The following is a 16,679-nucleotide window of genomic DNA, read 5'->3' on the forward strand; positions in this document are numbered from 1 at the left end:
CCAGTCAAGCAGATTAAAGATTCACTCAGATAAAATACAACGACATACGACAAAATTCCAACCCACACACCCATCCCTAATCCCCCTCACCCAGAATGTCACTCTTCGGCCAAGTCAAACGCCATACTCCCTCTACCAAGCCCCGTCGCTCCCCTCTGCCTACGACCTCATGGGACGCAGAGAAGAAATACGACCTATCCCCTTCTCCATTACAGATAGGTGGAGGGTACGGTAGATTCTTCAGCGTCATTTACCTACCTTATCCTTCATTCTTATCATCTTCAAAATCAGATAATAGCAATAATCTATTAAATGGAAATTCATTATCTTCCTCACCGTCTCGAACTCACTCTCGACATTCCTCTCTTTCCCACGGACACGGACATGGATATGGGAAAAACAATAATAGAAGGTATATAAAATTATATATACCTATACCGCCTCGCATATTTTCTCGACTGAACTCACCTATTCGTGTGATACTACTTTTAATCATAGGTCTGATAGTAGGATTATTTTTACTGGGATTCAGAAAGAGAGGAAATGGAGGTAGATCAACATGGACACCACCTTTCGTAGATCCTGATACGAGGGTGATAACGGCAGATGAAAGTGCCATGATTTGGGAATGGGAAATCCTCAGTGGGCATTATCCAAGTACTCAACGGCGTAAGTTTTGCATTCATCTTCGGACCTGTATCCGAATCAGCTGACTCTTTTATTTCGATAGCACCCGATAACCTACCCCTCTCTCCCTCTTTGCATAACCCCGCCGTCCCCTCGTCACTCATACCAAGCATTACCTCTCCGACTCCACTTGTCGCCTACCAAAATCGGAATTCCCCTTCTCAGCCTCAGATAAATCTTGTAGGTCAAGGTCCAGAGAGGAACTACCTCAACGCATGGGATACAAGAGAAGGTACACCGGGTTTCGCACCTAGACCTGTACCAGGGACTATATTGGATTTAGATCTGGTCTTGGAGAAATGCGATTTTGGGAATAATAAAGTGAGTGGGAAAGTTGATACGAGGAAGGTGTACCATGAAGCAAGACCTGGAGCGAGTGATTTGTACAAAAAGCAGAGAGAGAATCGCATCATGAATTTTCGGTGGATGTTCATGAGAGTAAGGTGAAATGGTATAGAAGACCTCATACGGGGAGAACGGAGGTTTTGGTCCAGTCATGCTGCATGAGCTGACCATATTGACTTCACTAGTACGTTCGAGACTGTCTCGAATTCCTTCGGATCGGTGGAGGACTAGATACCAACGGACGTGTGAGACGAGGAAACTACTTATCACAGTACAAACAGATGTACTACGAATCGACTACGCCGGAAAAGCGGAACGACTGGACACCACGCACCACCTCACTCACCACTCGATCACCTGACTTGTCCCGAGCACCCCTCAGTCTACAAAACCCCTACCCCGTATCAGCAAGTTTCGACTCTCGTGCTGCCTGCGATGAACTTCATCCAAGGATATTCCACATGTTCTGGGCAGGTCCATTCACCGATAAACCATATATGGCTGTCATGTCTTTCCTATTCACGCAGAACCTAGGATTGGACAAACCGCTAGAAGCTACTTCGGATATAGTCAAGGGGACATGTAGACCCCAATTCTGGGTGTGGATCAATCCTGGTCCAGCTGCTGCTGTACCCAACCCGTCAGCCAAGAGAGAGATGTATGAGAGTTTAGCGATCAACCCATGGTCCGCTCCCTTCTTGCATGAACGATTTAGAGAAGTGGTCAAGTTCAAAATGTGGAATACGACTGAACAGTTAGATGGGATTGATGAATTGAAAGATCATTGGAGGGATATGCAAATTTTCAATTCGGGTGGTAATGTCTATAAACAACAACAACAGAAGGAAAAAGCTGTTCCTACCACTTCTGCGGTCGACGATGCTCCGAAATTAGGTGAATTGTTAGATGAAGTGAAGTCAGAGATCAATGAGGAAAGTGTAGAGGTACCTCAAACGACGTCTAAACCTAAAAAGAAAGACAGTGTGTTTGAAAAAGTTGGTTCATCCTCTGAATCGGATTACGATCGGTTATCAGTGATTTTATCAGATATGGCGCGATTCGTCTTGACTTATCGATTTGGTGGGATCTACTTGGATGCCGATACGTTATTCTTGAGGGACTGGGAAGAATTATGGAACTATAGAGGTCAATTCGCCTACAGATGGTCATGGCATCAAAAATACAATACGGCAGTATTGAAATTACATAAGAAATCTGCCCTGGCTACATTTTTGTTCAAAACTGCTTTAGAGAATGGATTGGATTTCCACCCTATGACCGTTTCGAGGTATCTCAAAGATGCCGGATTGGACAAGTTGTTGTTTAGAGTACCGGATGCGCTGTTTGATCCTGCTTGGTTGAATATGGAGAGGTATCAGAGAGAAAGACCACCGTTCCCTTATTTCCCAGAGTGAGTAGTTTGGCTTCTCATCGGGTATGACTCTTGAAAGGCTGTGCGAAGACAGAGGGTCGGATGTGGTCGGACGCCGTAGCTTGTCGTCTGCATGCCTTACCGGGGATTAGGGAGGAAGGATGTTTACTACCTCACGTAGATAAGCCGCTGACATTCTTTGGGTTATAGATTCTCAGTCTTCTTCTCAAATGACAAATTCGATACCGCCGGTCCACAGCCTTTAGGATTCGATGGGTTCTTCAGGGGTGCTTTCTCTTACCATTTCCATAATTTCTGGTGAGTAAATCGATTATCAGTGAAATGCCACCAATCATTCTCTCTGACTGTTCCGGTGTATGATCTGCTATAACGGTCTCAAATTGTTCACCACTGATCATGTACATACAGGTGGCTCCCATTTGACCCCTCACGCAACTGGCCAGACCTCGGACAGAGGTTCATCAAAGGTGAAAAAGCGCTTCGGGACGCTGCGAAAGCCTCGTCCATTGAAGGTCAAGCTCACTTAGTTGGCGATGATGTTGACGATGATGAAGAGGCAGACGATATTGGAAAGACCAAGATCGAAGGTGATAGTTTGGTAACTTCGAGGGAAGATATTGATGATGAGATTGATTTGAGTTGGTCGACTGTGTTGAAGAGGACGTTCGAAGGGTATTTGAGAGGGGAGAGACCGAATGCTTACGGAGAATGGTTGGAGTGGGAGGAGTAGGTGCAATGTAGGAGGGAGCATGAGATGGGTATGTTTCCGGTATAAGATGACTCATGGTGAACAACAAATCACTTCATCGAGTATTCAAAATGAATTCTTTATAGATTCAGTAAAATGTCAAGTATACCCCACATTCAAAACAGATAAACAATAATCTTTATATACCCCCATTCCCAATGTTTCCTTCTCATTTTCGCTTGGAGGTTCAACAAGCTTGGTTCATGAGTTGAATGAATGAGATGTGCATATGATATACTTTTGTTTCGGGTCACAATGATTACGCTTGCATGTGAGATGGATGATGGATGATAACGTTACGCGTTGATCTGCGTCGGTCCTCCACTTTGCACGTCCATCTGTTCATGTCTGAAGATGTTGTTGTCAATCGTCGTTCTTCTGCATACTTGATACGTCATTTAGATAGATATTGTAACTAAGTGATTTTGTGAGGTCGATCATGTCCAACATCTCTCTAATCCAGGCAAGCGAGTTCCATACCTACTTCAGCCAACAGCGACAGAGTAAGTACGATCTCTCTCTCGTTACTCGCATTCACTGTCTGCCTCCCTTCTTCACCTAAACATACAACATACAACTTATCACATAACGCAAAAAGACATGGGTGATGGACAGTTGGACGTATACTTGTATTTATATGTACGATATCATCTTAGGTATTTGTGATGGTCTCAACTCGTCGTCCGACCTGTCCGACCTCAATTCGAAGATATCAGATCTACGCACTCGTGTCGATCAGATATCAGCTTTGATACCTGTTTACGATAGAGTTAAATATGATAAAGTGAGCTCATCTCATTCCCCATAGATCATGTTTTATTCGAGAGGAAATGTTTTTGCTAATTTGGCGTTCCTTTCTTGGACTGTATATAGCAATTAACAGAGTTGGAAAGACAAGTATCATCTATAAGGACGATGGATAAACCAAAGTCGAAATTTAGTTTTAATAAATCAAAAAAGTCTAGCAGTACCAAGTATTCCTCTACACCCAAACCGGGAATCTCATCATCATCTCAACCTCAGGGTGAAGTATCCACATTCACATCAATTTCGTCACCCAATACTCATACCATATCTAATCTCTCTCACCGATTGATCCGACCCCCTAAAGATGTTATCGGAACATACACCCTATCCCTCTCGAACCTCTCAGACTGTATCATAGATCTTCGTTCGGGTGTACATGACGACAGGCATGGAGAGACCAAGGATCAAGCTAGGTTGACAGCTGTACATGGGAAATCTCTCGAGAGGTGTGTGGTAATCACGCCAGTGGTAGGAGGAAGTATATTGTTGAATGAGGTTAGAGGGAGCTTGCTGGTACTGGGCTGTCAGCAGGTACGTTGTCTCATCTGTCAATTTGTGAAACAGCAGTGTTCAGTGATTGTTAATTATAAAATTGTACATATATAGTTCCGTATCCACTCTTCATCAGATACTACTATCCTCCTTCATGTCGACTCCTTACCAGTTATTGAACACTGTACTAAACTCAAGTTTGGATCTTATCCTTATGGATTGCATGATGAGAATGTCAGTCAGAAATTCATCGAATCCTCGTGTATCTTTGGACGATTGAGGATATGTCAAGAATATGTCGAGTGACAATTGCTAATAACATCCTTTCCCGGCTTTCAGACCAACCTGAACCTGAACTTAAATTATCAGAAAGTGCAAGATTTCGATTGGCCTCTACCTACTCCTTCACCCAATTGGATTCTCCTATCAACAGACGAGCAATCAGATCAGGAACATGGTTCGTTGATAAGGACGATAGAAGGCGTGAGAAGTGACGAAGAGGTCGATGAGATAGTAAGATCACTTCTAAATTCGAACACAGATAGTTCGTAGTGAATGAGACTATATCGAACTGGAACGGTCGACTAGGACCTATGACATGATCGGTGCAATGTCACCTTGCTATAACGTGTATTCGGTCACTATGGTAAGATAGATGAGTAGACGTGTACCGTTCGCTCCATAGCATTGCATTACATTGATACAATAGGACATCTAGATGAATACTGGTACCGTATCATATTCGAATAATTAGACAAAACCAAATCTTCATTCCCGTTTCCCGATTTTCATTCAAATCACTTGCATCAAATGAACCGAACCACCTGATGCAATCCTATGATATTAATCAAGCAATTCCTTCTGCGTTGAACTACCTTCAGATCAAATCTCCAAGATACTCACTTTATCCAGATACTTTGTCAGCTTCTTCTATCTCATTCCAGATATCGAAGGCCTGCAACTCACTAGCTCTTGCTCTTAGACTTCCCCCCTCTTTACCTTCCAAATCCCCTTCACTAAGCACTTCCTCCGAAGCAGGACTATTACCGTACTCGGCATCGCTCCCCGTCGTCCTTTCTTCCCGTTCATTTTCCTTGTCCTCCTGTAAATGAGGTAAAGTAGATTGCCCCTGCGGGTGAGGATGAGGTGCAGACCTCGTACCGTCTTTACTTGAATTATGCAATTTATTCAATATCTTCCCTTTCAACGACTTAGCCAAATTATCAGCTTGAATCTCCTTCTCGATTTTTTCTTCCTCTTCGGCTTCTTGTTCCATGTTGAATGCGTCGGCGGCGAAATTCACACCTGAATCAGGTAAGACTGTCCCTTTGCCTGAGGTCGATTCGGCAAAGTTCTCATAAAGGTTTTCACCAGAAGCGTCACCTCGACCTTCTCCTGACCTACATAATGGCAAGACAATTATATCAGCTAAATGTACGAGACAAGCTTGGAGGTATCAGGTGTGATCGAGGCATGATCCGACTCACCAGAAATGGAATGCCCTGGAGATGACTCCATAACTCGCAGGTGTAACTTCTACCAAATCTCCTCTTGCAATCTCGACAGCTGGAACTTCGTTAGGAGGTAATCCGACGAGATACGCGAGCTACGTTCGGGATCCGGTGATGAGCTGTACGGCCATGGAATCGGATAATACAGACAACTCACCAAACATCGAATAACGGACGCGTGTCCAATGATCAAAAGATCATCTTGACATCTCTCCAGCTCAAAGATGACGGGTTCAAGTCGAACTGCACAATGACAAGTCAGCTAGAATCAGGTCGCGTAGGGATCAACTCATCTCACCACTGAGGTCATGGTACGATTCCGCCCTCGGAGCTCTATGGGCATACGGATCACTCAAGAACCTATCCCATTCATCGGGATATAATTCCATCGCTTCGCCAGTCGATAACCCATCCCATACACCACTACAAAAGCATGAATCAGTTTGGTTCATCGACTGTAGATCACCTTTTTAACATGAACTAACGGGTTGATTTCACTCATGATGGGTTTCTGAACTACCTTAAATCCAGAATGGACGAATGGCCATGCGGTATGATACGCTCGTCTCCTCGCGGATGTCCAAATCTGTGGAAGAGTATATAATCAGCCTTCCGGCACATGCAGGATGGTTTCACAAAGCTTAATTGAACTGACGAGCAATGGGTTTTCATTCCCTACTGCTTCGCCATTAGCTTTCTTCTCTTCTTTCAATGCCTTTCGTCTAGCTATAACAGCAGCTTTCATCCTCTCAGAGTATTCCCATCCTGCTGGGGATAGATCGGAATCTGCTTTGTAGGAATGTTCGATGAGGGATTGACCGGACTACAAGTGGTATATTAGCATTGATTCGCATGCAAATTCGAGCTAAATTGTGATACATTGCGAATACCATGACTGATAAAGAGGTTCGACGTACCCTGGCAAAATATATCGTCCTTGGTTTCGTATGTATGTTCATCAAGAAGAAGCAACATCTCGTTTGTAGGTATCCTAAAAATATCAATGTCAGTGAGCTTTCCTCATCCAGAAACGTAGATTACAGAGCTTACCTTCTATCCTATTTACTTCAATCCTCTCACCAACATTCATGACTTTGATAAAAGGACCTTCATCCGCTGTGACCGTATCATACACTTGTTCTTGATCACGAATTCGACTCCAGTAATCTGCTACTGCCCGATCGGCATCCCAACCTGCATACTGCGGGTTTAAATGGTGATCAAAAGATCAGTAAAGTTCACTCGATTATATTGTAGCGCAGTCAAGAAGTTCGAGGGGAGCATGGTGATTTGACTTACATCAGGTGACGATAATTTGACACTCCTTATATTAGCAGTGATGATTTCTTCTTGATCGCATACACTCTCTACATTGAGACAGAGCAAATGTAAATGAGAAATCAGCACATCGAGCCTTCCTCAATATCTATGGGGGTTTGACGTCCGGTTCCACTCACCCAAGAAGATAACGTGAACACCTTTACTTTCGAATTTCTCATAACAATCTTTCCTATTTTTCACATTCCCATTATTCGCATCATATATAACGACCTGACCACCTTGGACAGTATAGAAATCCATGATCTGATCTTCCAACTCGTTTTTGATCCGACGTCGAAGGGCGTTGGTAGCCTCTGACCGAGGGGCTATGGGAAAACGACAAGGTGGTTCAGTATTCGTCGAACAGATAGGTTCATCAACTGGACGAATGTCTGATTGTAGTCCAAAATGCGGTATGATGGTGCATAGCACAGTTGAGAGTATGCAACCACTTACATTTCGTCTGAAAGTAATCCGGAGGTACGTTCTGTGCACCACCCAATACCTTTCGTCTATAATCACCTAAAGAGTAAACCCTCGTTTTCACACCTAACCATCGCAGATATCTCTCCAGTGCTCTCGAGATGTGAGTTTTACCTCGAGCTATACATGAGAGAGGAGATCGATACTTGAGCTGAAGTCTGATCAAATGCGATGACAAGCTCACCTGGTAGTCCCACTGTGACTATGAGAATCAGACCGGCATGGAACAGTCTTCCAGACTGGGTGACGTACAATGGAGCTGCCATGGTGTTTTGGCCGATATGGAGACGCAAGAGGTGCTATCGATGTCTTGATGCTTCTTTCTGACTTGTAGATTAAGTGCTCTGCTGCTTTTGTTGGGAACGATATGTCCAGTGATGGTCCTAAGCCAAGAGACAGCAGCTTGTTATGACGGTATGACGATGGATCATGGATTCGAGTATGTTATGTGAGCAGTGAAAGGGTGAACGTCGGTGAGTCGCTCGTAATGGCAGTGGGAGAGTGAAAGCAGAGGAGCGGCCATCTCCGCTTTTTTTGAACTGGTTTGATCCCGTTTTGACCGGGTCATGATCCGGCCGGAGAAATCGAGAGATCCATTAACCGGAGTGACCACCACCACCTGACTTGCATTTGAGCACTTGGGCTTTGGATGAATGTTGATCTGTTGACCGCTCGTATAGTCTAACGTATATCTGTGAGAGTGGTCATCTTTGTATGAACAGCTATAAGAACGAACTGGAGTAAGCACTGTCACCATCGTCATCTTCATCGTAGCCACATCATAGCCAGAGGGGACAGTGATCAATATGAAAGCCATCTCACGCCGACTTCCCTCGGGGGCTGTCATTCCTCTCATCACCAGGTCAAGGATCTTACCGACCTACATCCGAACGCATAGACAATATAGACAAATCTCCTCCCTGCAGTTTACAATCCCTTCTTCTTCTTCTTCCTCATCTCATCCGCCCAATCTGGTCACTACTACCTCACCCGCCAAGCCTCACTTCAAGAAGATCCTCATTGCTAATAGGTAAGCTAAAGCTAGGACTATGACGATCATGAATCGCAAATTAGCTCACAATGAGTATGTAGAGGTGAAATAGCATGTCGTATCGTCCGAACTGCCCGAAAACTAGGAGTAAAGACCGTAGCAGTGTTCAGTGAGGCTGATAAGGGCTGCATACATGTACAAATGGTTCGCTCGGTCAAGCTGTGTATTCGCTGCTTTCCAGTTCAGCTGATTTGTAGGGTTTTGAACAGGCAGACGAAGCTAATTGTATCGGACCAGCACCAAGCTCCGAGAGCTATGTGAGTGAACGCCATCTTCAGCTCCTGCGGGAGTCCTTTGATGAACATGAAAAACTGATATTTCTGTGAATAGCTGAATATCGATAAGATATTGGCAGTAGCTACAGCGACAGGAGCAGAGGTCAGTTGACAGAAGTCCGCTGGAGGAAATTCAAAGTGAAGCCAACTAATTCAATATGGTAATTTCAGGCGATTCATCCGGGATACGGATTCTTATCTGAGTCTTCAGTTTTCGCAGAACGGATCAAAGATGCTGGTTTGGTATTCATTGGACCTCCCACATCAGCGATAAAGAGTATGGGATCGAAAAGGGAGAGTAAGGAAATCATGACTGGTGAGCTATTCAATCGCGTGCACCGATTACAGCTGACACATAGTATCTAGCTGCTGGCGTACCTTGTGTACCGTAAGTCTACCTTTACCATCGTTCAATTGGAAAAATAAATACTGAGTGTTTGGGTGTATAACAGTGGATATCACGGTGCCGACCAGTCCCCCTCTGCTCTCTTAAAAGGAGCCGAGCAAACAGCTTATCCCCTCCTTATCAAACCTACTCACGGAGGAGGTGGCAAGGGTATGAGGATCGTCAGAGATCCAAAATCGTTTGAAGATGAATTGATCTCAGCTAAAAGAGAAGCTATAAAATCATTTTCGAACGATGAAGTATTACTGGAAAGGTGGTTGGAGAAACCTAGACATGTCGAAGTTCAGGTTTTCGCGGATACATTTGGAAATACGGTGGCTCTGGCTGAGAGGGATTGTTCAGTTCAAAGAAGGCATCAAAGTATGTTTAGCTTTGTTTCTACTACCCCATGTCCGTCAGCTGACGATGCCATCGTGGGTGATAGAGATAATCGAAGAAGCTCCTGCACCTGGACTGAGTCCTGAGCTCAAGAAGGATTTCGCAGAGAAAGCTGTGGCTGCTGTCAAAGCGGTCAATTAGTGAGCTGATCTGTCTCAAATTGCCTGCGCACAGCTAACGATGCTTCTCGGATAGCGTTGGAGCAGGAACAGTCGAGTTTATCATGGATGCTGAAACTGGGGAATACTTCTTCATGGAAATGTGAGTAATTACAGCTACGTTGATGATGGTTGAAGTGATTTTTACAGCAAGCTGACTTATTTTTGGTTTTGTAGGAATACCCGATTACAAGTAGAGTAAGCTGGCTGAGCGTTGACCCTTGAAATAAGCACGCAGCTGACAGCCGGTAATTTCGCAGACATCCTGTCACAGAGATGGTCACTGGTATTGACCTGGTTGAATGGCAATTATCCGTAAGCTCAGCTACCGCGTCGTTGTTGAGAGGTCAGCTAGCTCAGTATCAACCTCATATTTGTATAGGTGGCAGCTGGAAATTCACTACCGTTGACTCAAGACCAGATACCTTGCAATGGTCATGCATTCGAGGCTAGGATCTACGCTGAGAGACCCGAATCGTAAGCTGCCCTTTATATTTCGCAGCCAGAACAATATCAAAAGCTTACTAGTTGTTTCACAGCAATTTCTTGCCTGATGCTGGAAGGCTGCTCCATACCAAGGCACCCGTCAACGTACCTCACCGACTGGAGACGGGTTTCTGGGAAGGCGATGAGATCAGTTCGTACTACGATCCCATGGTGAGTTGGGCCTACTGAATTGAGTAGGATCATGTACACCCTGGATACGTTCTATGTTTCAGCCTTATCAAGTCACAGTTAGATGGATGAGATGATTCCCATATATGGTATAGGGGGACCACACAAGCTGACTGTACAAGAATAGATCTCCAAGCTTATCGTTCATGGACCCGATCGATCGTCTGCCCTTTCGCTCCTCCGCTCAGCGCTAGGTGAATATCAAGTTGTAGGCCCCTCGACCAATATAGAGTTCCTCAAATCAGTAGCGGGTCACGAAGTCTTCGCAAGCGGTCCTGTGGAGACTAGTTTTGTTCCTGTGAGTCCCCCTCACTCGATGTACCAAATAAAAATGCGATCAACCTGACTCGCAACGCCATACTAGACGTACCAGACCGACCTCTTTCCCCCACGTCATATCCCCACTGAAGTACTGGCTCAAGCTGCCCTCTACCTTACTCTTAGATCTGAAAATGCCCATCAAGTACTAAGTGATGGTCCATGGTCTAGACTAGTTAATCGACGTTTTGGTGATGAGGTGATCAAAGAATACAAGATAGATGATCACCTGATCAAACTCAAATATGTCGATCAAGGATATATGATCAGTATAGATTCGGAATATTGGATTAATATCCCATCAAGTCAATTGAACCAGGAAGGAATAGAATTGATCAGTGAGATTGAAAATGATCATGTGAGATCGACAATTATTCCCGTTGCCTCAAGCGGACATGGACATGGTAGAAGTGGAGAAGAGAAATTGCATATATTTGCGTCTTCTTCACATTACATCGTAACTCATCAACCTACTTTACTTGAAGATCCATCTCTATCCACATCTACTTCTAACGGAAATAACCAAGATAAGCTTGTATCGCCTATGCCAGCTACGGTTGTAGAAGTGAAAGTAAAGTCTGGAGACGAGGTGAGAGAGAATCAAGTGCTGGTAGTGCTAGGAAGTATGAAGATGGAAATATCCATTAGAGCATCCAAAGATGGAGTTGTCGGTGAAGTGAATGTGGAGAAAGGAAAGGTCGTTCAGGAAGGTGAAGTATTGGTCGAGTTGGCGAAGCAATAACGGAATGATGGGACTATTTCATTCATTGAATCGAATTAGCTTTTTGTGTTTTCTTTGTTTCCTGTTGTAACATTAGATAATATGTTTGTATAACAAAGAAGAATGTATAGGTTCAGTCCAATTATATAGGTATCGTCCACACCTCTTGTCAGGGAGGCTCAGGCTCATTAAATCAGGTTTTGGTAAAGCATCATAAGTGTGAGTGGGAAATATGAGTGCGATAGTATGTGTGAATATCGATCAAGAAGGGAAGAAGGAGCATTCGACTTACATTGATTGCGATTCGGACTCGATCAACTAAAAAGCAAATTTCAATTTTCCTTCTACGGCACCTGATTCTAATCCCAAATCGGCCAATAAGTGATCATAGTCCTCTTTTGAATTTGTCCTTTTGAAGTATTTCAAATGTCTTGCTCGTTCTTGTACGAGCAACCTCAAAGATCGCTTGTTGGAGGTGTCTTTAGGATTTTGGACCGTGTGAGAGAGTAGATTATGGATTTTGGAAGTGAGTAGGGCGGCTAAAACACACGAAAGGGAATTAACGGCAATCCTAGAAAAAAGAGGTAAAGACGAAGAGATGACAACTCACCTTGTACTCTTGAACTACCCGTATCTTTTCCTTGTCCAAAGGCATCAATCACCCTCTGTCTGTTTAAAACGTTCACAGCTGATTTCGAGGAGTTTCTCAAATCTAATATCCTCATGAGCATCTCAGATTGTTTATTCTGTTCTTCCTCTACTGCTATCTCACTTCCGTTACCACTACGGTTATTCGAAGTTGAATAACTCAATTCAGTCGAGATATGAGGTAAAGCTCCGAATAAAAGATCTTCATCCGCTTTACTTATACCAGGTAACAAGTGTTTTGGTCTTTCCCCTTGGGTATAATTCGGTGGAGGTGAATAAGCGATTTCATCGTAGTTCAATAAAACTCCCTTGAGCTTTGAGTTATCCCATTCGTTCTCTGGTTTAGGAGGTAAACTCGAACTCGTAATTCCAGTTCCGCTAAATGATGAAGATTGAGCTTGAGCAAATAGTGTACGTGAAGATGGAGCTCTATAGTTGACTCTTCCTAGTACTGGATCGATCGACTCGGGTTTGATTACTTTAGAAGCTTGAAGTTCGAGGTTGGCGGCTTTACGTCTTTTAGCGATGAGCTTACGCTTTGATACGCTGTGGACTTGGGAGGTGGAGAATGATCGAAGTCGAGAGGGACCTGCTACTGCCGAAGGGGAGTAGCCGGAGCGGATAGAAGGGAGGGCGAATGACATGGCGGTGGTGTGGGTGATTAGGATTTATAGCTTGGTGAACAGTCAGGTTGTATGAGCCAGTCATGATGAAGATGCACGAATCCAAAGGCAAAATATCCCAAAAGACAAAGTTACTCTGGCTCTGTCGCTCGGACTTTTGTTTCGGTATGCTACGGTGTAAGCGGTGTTTTGTGCATTGTGGCACATAATTTATGCAGACTGTGACCCCACGTGACTATCTGCTATATTCCGATCTGTGGTTGATTTATCGATTATCGGCCGGCTAATATACGATGATTACTCGAGTATAACGTCAGTCATATATACACCAAAGTAGTACAACGTCATCTCAACCCCCCAATGAGAGAAGGAGATCACCTACAACCTATAACTCTATCCCTTCTATCACTGCACTTTTAATTCGTTAACATCCATTCATTCTTGAACATTCCTCTCAAACACATCAACACACACAATGTCATTCAGATCAGCTACCAGACTCTCCACTCGTCTCGCTTCCGCTTCCCGCGCTACCTTGACCGCTCAACCGGCAGCTAGGAGGTACGCATCTACCACTGGACCTCAAAAGGGGGGTGATACCACTTGGATGATCGGTTCAGCCGTCGTATTCGGTTCTTTGGTAAGTTCCAGAATCCCTTCTCAGATCATGCCACCAAGTGGTTGATGAATACACCAAAAGCTAATAGGTCATTTACTTCATCAGGGTGCATTCCTCCTTCTCCCTTCCAAAGCTTCTTCCCACGCTGCTACTCACTCCCAAGAACATGCCAAAGTAAGAGCAGAGATCAACGAGTCTGCTCCCACGGTGAAACAAGGAGAGGCTGTTCAAGCTACAGATTCTGGTAAATATTCACCTGTGAGTGGGACTCATCTATCGTGTCACTTCATATCTGTTCATACAGAGCTGATCCTCCCTCATCTCTCGGGCTCATGACATATGCTAATCAAGTGTCCGGTGTTCCATAGAAAACCCCTGATCCTTCAGGAATTCACAAAAGTGCAGACAAAGCCCCAAGCGAAATCCCAGTGAAGAAGGACGAGTCTAAGACGATGCCTGAGAACTTGATCGAAAACGATTCGTTGAAACCTGAATCTAAATCTGGAGGTAAGGACGCCAACGAAGTTGCCAAATCTCAATCTTCTTCTGAAGATAAACAGGACGCTCCTGGTACTGAAGAAGACGAAGATAATGCTGCTGGAAAGGAACAAGGTGAACCCACTCAGAAAGAAATCAAGGATAGTATCCTTAGAGCTGAGGTGGGTCTTGTTTCCAAGCTTGTTTTCTGTCGCAAGAAAGGCCTGGATTGGGGTGAAACATATCTTTCTTTTCTCACGCCTCTGATGCATGTACACAACCTACTGCAATCGAATCTCGAGCTGACTAGAATATGATAATTAATTTAGCGAACAAACACTCCCAAAGCAGCTATGAGCGAAGAAGCCAAGGGTCACGAGACTCAAGCTGAGTAAGAGGTCCTCGGGATCTTGATTGACAGAGAAAGGGAATAGGAAATGCTTGGAATGATCCGATAATCCAACAGAAGGAGAAGAGGAAAAAAGTATATAGGTCGAGAGGAGGTGAAGGGTCATCAAATCAAAAGTAAAAGCAAAAACGAGTTCATATATATACAAATCAAAGAAAATAAATGCATGTCGAAAAGGCATATCAACCGTACCAAAGCCCAGAACTTTGAAATAACAGTGATAATTTTCAATCGGAGTAGAAGAAGAAGGATCTCCTGAACATTCTTTTTCAAATCAGTGAAAACGTTAATATCTCATTGGTAGCAACTATTCCAAGCATTTTTGATAGTCACTGGGATGAGAAACACGGGCGAAGGTCACCAACAACTAAATTGCGTATGACAAGCATAACCTAGTAGGAAATAAAGCTGACTGATTGTGTGTTGATATATTAGTTGAGAAGTATTTGCATCCATTCAAGTATTGCATATACAGTACAAACCAATAAAAAAACAGCAGGGTTTATCGTATAATATCTTTACCATCACTCAACACTTTCCTCTTAACTTCCAGACCCACACCTTTCCCACCATTATCCAATATCCTCTCTGTAGCCAACTCATCTAACAATTTCAATTGTTTCTCTGTACTTTGCATTTCTCGCGGAACGGTCGTTTCGCTATTCGGTGATTCCAAGAGACGCGATACGGCCTGATAAGACAAGAAGTCGCATCAGATCGTCATATAAACAAAAGGTTTAATTTAGAGGAGACAATAACATACCAGTTTTATACCCCACCATGATCTCGTTCTGCTTTGATTCGGATTAGTCTCTTTCGTACCTTGCATTTCGATTGACCGCAAGAGGTGTTTGAGGGATAGTTGGTAGTCGCTACGATAGAAGACCATGATATCAGTGTACATATGACGGTGAGATGGAAGTACAATTGGGATTGAATTTAGGATAGGGCTGGACTGGACAAACGGGGAATGGAAAGGACGGTGATACTATATTGTACTAATCAAAATGCGATATTCGAAAAGCAAACTTACCCCATCGTGTAGGCTACTTCTCCTGCCCTTCTTACCGCCCCTTCATCCCATGGTTGTACACTCATCAGATGACCCAGCGCATCCAATGCCTGGGTGTACATTCCTAGTTCACAGTATTGCTCGGAGAGTAATGACCAGCCTGAAGGATCAGAGTAGAACGTATCGAGGTATTTGAGGAGTAAAGGGATGGCTGAGGTGGGTGAGGATGAGAGTGTAAGTGAGATTAGACGTTGGTGAGCGGACTGTATGATCAAAGGTATCAGTAAGTTCAATTCAGCACAGCATATAGTTATGATTGAGTATTGAGAGAGAGAAAAGCACGATAAGATCGGATCTCCACATCATTGGCTTTGTGATATGTTGTGATGGCTATTTTTGTCTTGTCTCGCTCATTCTGAAAGCGTCATGGCTTACGCAAACTCACCACATCAGTTTCATCCACTCTCAACAAACCCTCATACACTGCTCTAGCGTCTTCCAATCTACCTTGCGACTCTAATAACAGTCCATCTAATATCTTGACTCGAGGTGAATTGGGGAATTTGGAATGAAGTAATTTGATTTGCACCTGCGATATCACATATGTAAGCATTAGTGACATGCAAGCGCATCGTAATAGTAGCGTTATCATCTCGCTTGATGACTTGAAGCGATACAATGTATGATATAGCTATTTCTACTCACTTGAGATAATTCAACTTGACCTAGATCTAAAGCTGCAATAGCCAATTGTTCCCTCAAGGCCCATTCTACGTGATCAAACAACCAATGAAATTAGTATTTTTTCTCATTCTTGCAGCAAATATACAGATCGACCAGCTCTAACTCATATGTATCTGTCTTTGCGGACTATTCATGGGCAGTACACCAAGTACAAGCTTCTACATCACCTCAACTCACCTTGATCACCCACTTTACCACTTTTCAACACTTTCAATCCCAACTCGATGACTTGCTCGGAATGTCGAGCTCCTATCGTACGCCATCTGGATAGTACCTCGAGATCTGCCGAGGACATATTGTTTGAGAATATGTTGGTTTCATATGAGAGAGGACGAAGAAAAGCGATGTTGGAGAATTGAATCCAGTTTATTGACAACAC

General features: G+C 43.8%; 7 protein-coding genes across 7 annotated transcripts; 4 read left to right on the plus strand and 3 right to left on the minus strand.

Annotated features, from left to right (window-relative positions):
- Positions 1-95: 95 nt before the first annotated feature.
- On the plus strand, positions 96-3,155 carry I203_100580 (uncharacterized protein; the record flags this gene model as incomplete). Its single annotated transcript, XM_065516684.1, has 5 exons — positions 96-669; positions 731-1,008; positions 1,218-2,443; positions 2,615-2,722; positions 2,834-3,155. 5 exons carry the CDS (start codon positions 96-98, stop codon positions 3,153-3,155), a joined length of 2,508 nt encoding a protein of 835 aa, XP_065373502.1.
- Positions 3,156-3,612: 457 nt separating this feature from the next.
- Positions 3,613-5,024, plus strand: I203_100581 (uncharacterized protein; the record flags this gene model as incomplete). Its single annotated transcript, XM_019150407.2, has 5 exons — positions 3,613-3,676; positions 3,830-3,957; positions 4,047-4,511; positions 4,587-4,706; positions 4,812-5,024. The coding sequence occupies 5 exons, from the start codon at positions 3,613-3,615 to the stop codon at positions 5,022-5,024; spliced, it is 990 nt and encodes a 329-aa protein (XP_019000373.2).
- Positions 5,025-5,376: 352 nt separating this feature from the next.
- I203_100582 (uncharacterized protein) lies at positions 5,377-8,052 on the minus strand (the record flags this gene model as incomplete). The annotated part of the gene is made up of 12 exons (XM_019150408.1): positions 5,377-5,872; positions 5,960-6,078; positions 6,141-6,226; positions 6,282-6,406; positions 6,469-6,569; positions 6,639-6,806; positions 6,901-6,974; positions 7,034-7,184; positions 7,283-7,350; positions 7,441-7,629; positions 7,760-7,906; positions 7,971-8,052. The coding sequence occupies 12 exons, from the start codon at positions 8,050-8,052 to the stop codon at positions 5,377-5,379; spliced, it is 1,806 nt and encodes a 601-aa protein (XP_019000374.1).
- A 540-nt stretch (positions 8,053-8,592) lies between these two features.
- On the plus strand, positions 8,593-11,789 carry I203_100583 (acetyl-CoA carboxylase, biotin carboxylase subunit; the record flags this gene model as incomplete). The annotated part of the gene is made up of 15 exons (XM_019150409.1): positions 8,593-8,816; positions 8,879-8,981; positions 9,047-9,094; positions 9,168-9,215; positions 9,284-9,428; positions 9,479-9,500; positions 9,565-9,878; positions 9,943-10,036; positions 10,092-10,157; positions 10,232-10,252; positions 10,315-10,369; positions 10,437-10,531; positions 10,594-10,711; positions 10,857-11,027; positions 11,094-11,789. The coding sequence occupies 15 exons, from the start codon at positions 8,593-8,595 to the stop codon at positions 11,787-11,789; spliced, it is 2,220 nt and encodes a 739-aa protein (XP_019000375.1).
- Positions 11,790-12,086: 297 nt separating this feature from the next.
- I203_100584 (mitochondrial 37S ribosomal protein uS15m) lies at positions 12,087-13,060 on the minus strand (the record flags this gene model as incomplete). Its single annotated transcript, XM_019150410.1, has 2 exons — positions 12,087-12,307; positions 12,379-13,060. 2 exons carry the CDS (start codon positions 13,058-13,060, stop codon positions 12,087-12,089), a joined length of 903 nt encoding a protein of 300 aa, XP_019000376.1.
- Positions 13,061-13,514: 454 nt separating this feature from the next.
- On the plus strand, positions 13,515-14,530 carry I203_100585 (uncharacterized protein; the record flags this gene model as incomplete). The annotated part of the gene is made up of 4 exons (XM_019150411.1): positions 13,515-13,679; positions 13,764-13,916; positions 14,027-14,317; positions 14,465-14,530. 4 exons carry the CDS (start codon positions 13,515-13,517, stop codon positions 14,528-14,530), a joined length of 675 nt encoding a protein of 224 aa, XP_019000377.1.
- Positions 14,531-15,046: 516 nt separating this feature from the next.
- I203_100586 (uncharacterized protein) lies at positions 15,047-16,595 on the minus strand (the record flags this gene model as incomplete). Its single annotated transcript, XM_019150412.1, has 6 exons — positions 15,047-15,235; positions 15,308-15,416; positions 15,578-15,819; positions 16,002-16,145; positions 16,262-16,326; positions 16,478-16,595. 6 exons carry the CDS (start codon positions 16,593-16,595, stop codon positions 15,047-15,049), a joined length of 867 nt encoding a protein of 288 aa, XP_019000378.1.
- Between the last annotated feature and the right edge of the window lie 84 nt (positions 16,596-16,679).

This window comes from Kwoniella mangroviensis (assembly GCF_000507465.2).
Source record: "Kwoniella mangroviensis CBS 8507 chromosome 1 map unlocalized Ctg01, whole genome shotgun sequence".
NCBI lineage: Eukaryota > Fungi > Basidiomycota > Tremellomycetes > Tremellales > Cryptococcaceae > Kwoniella > Kwoniella mangrovensis.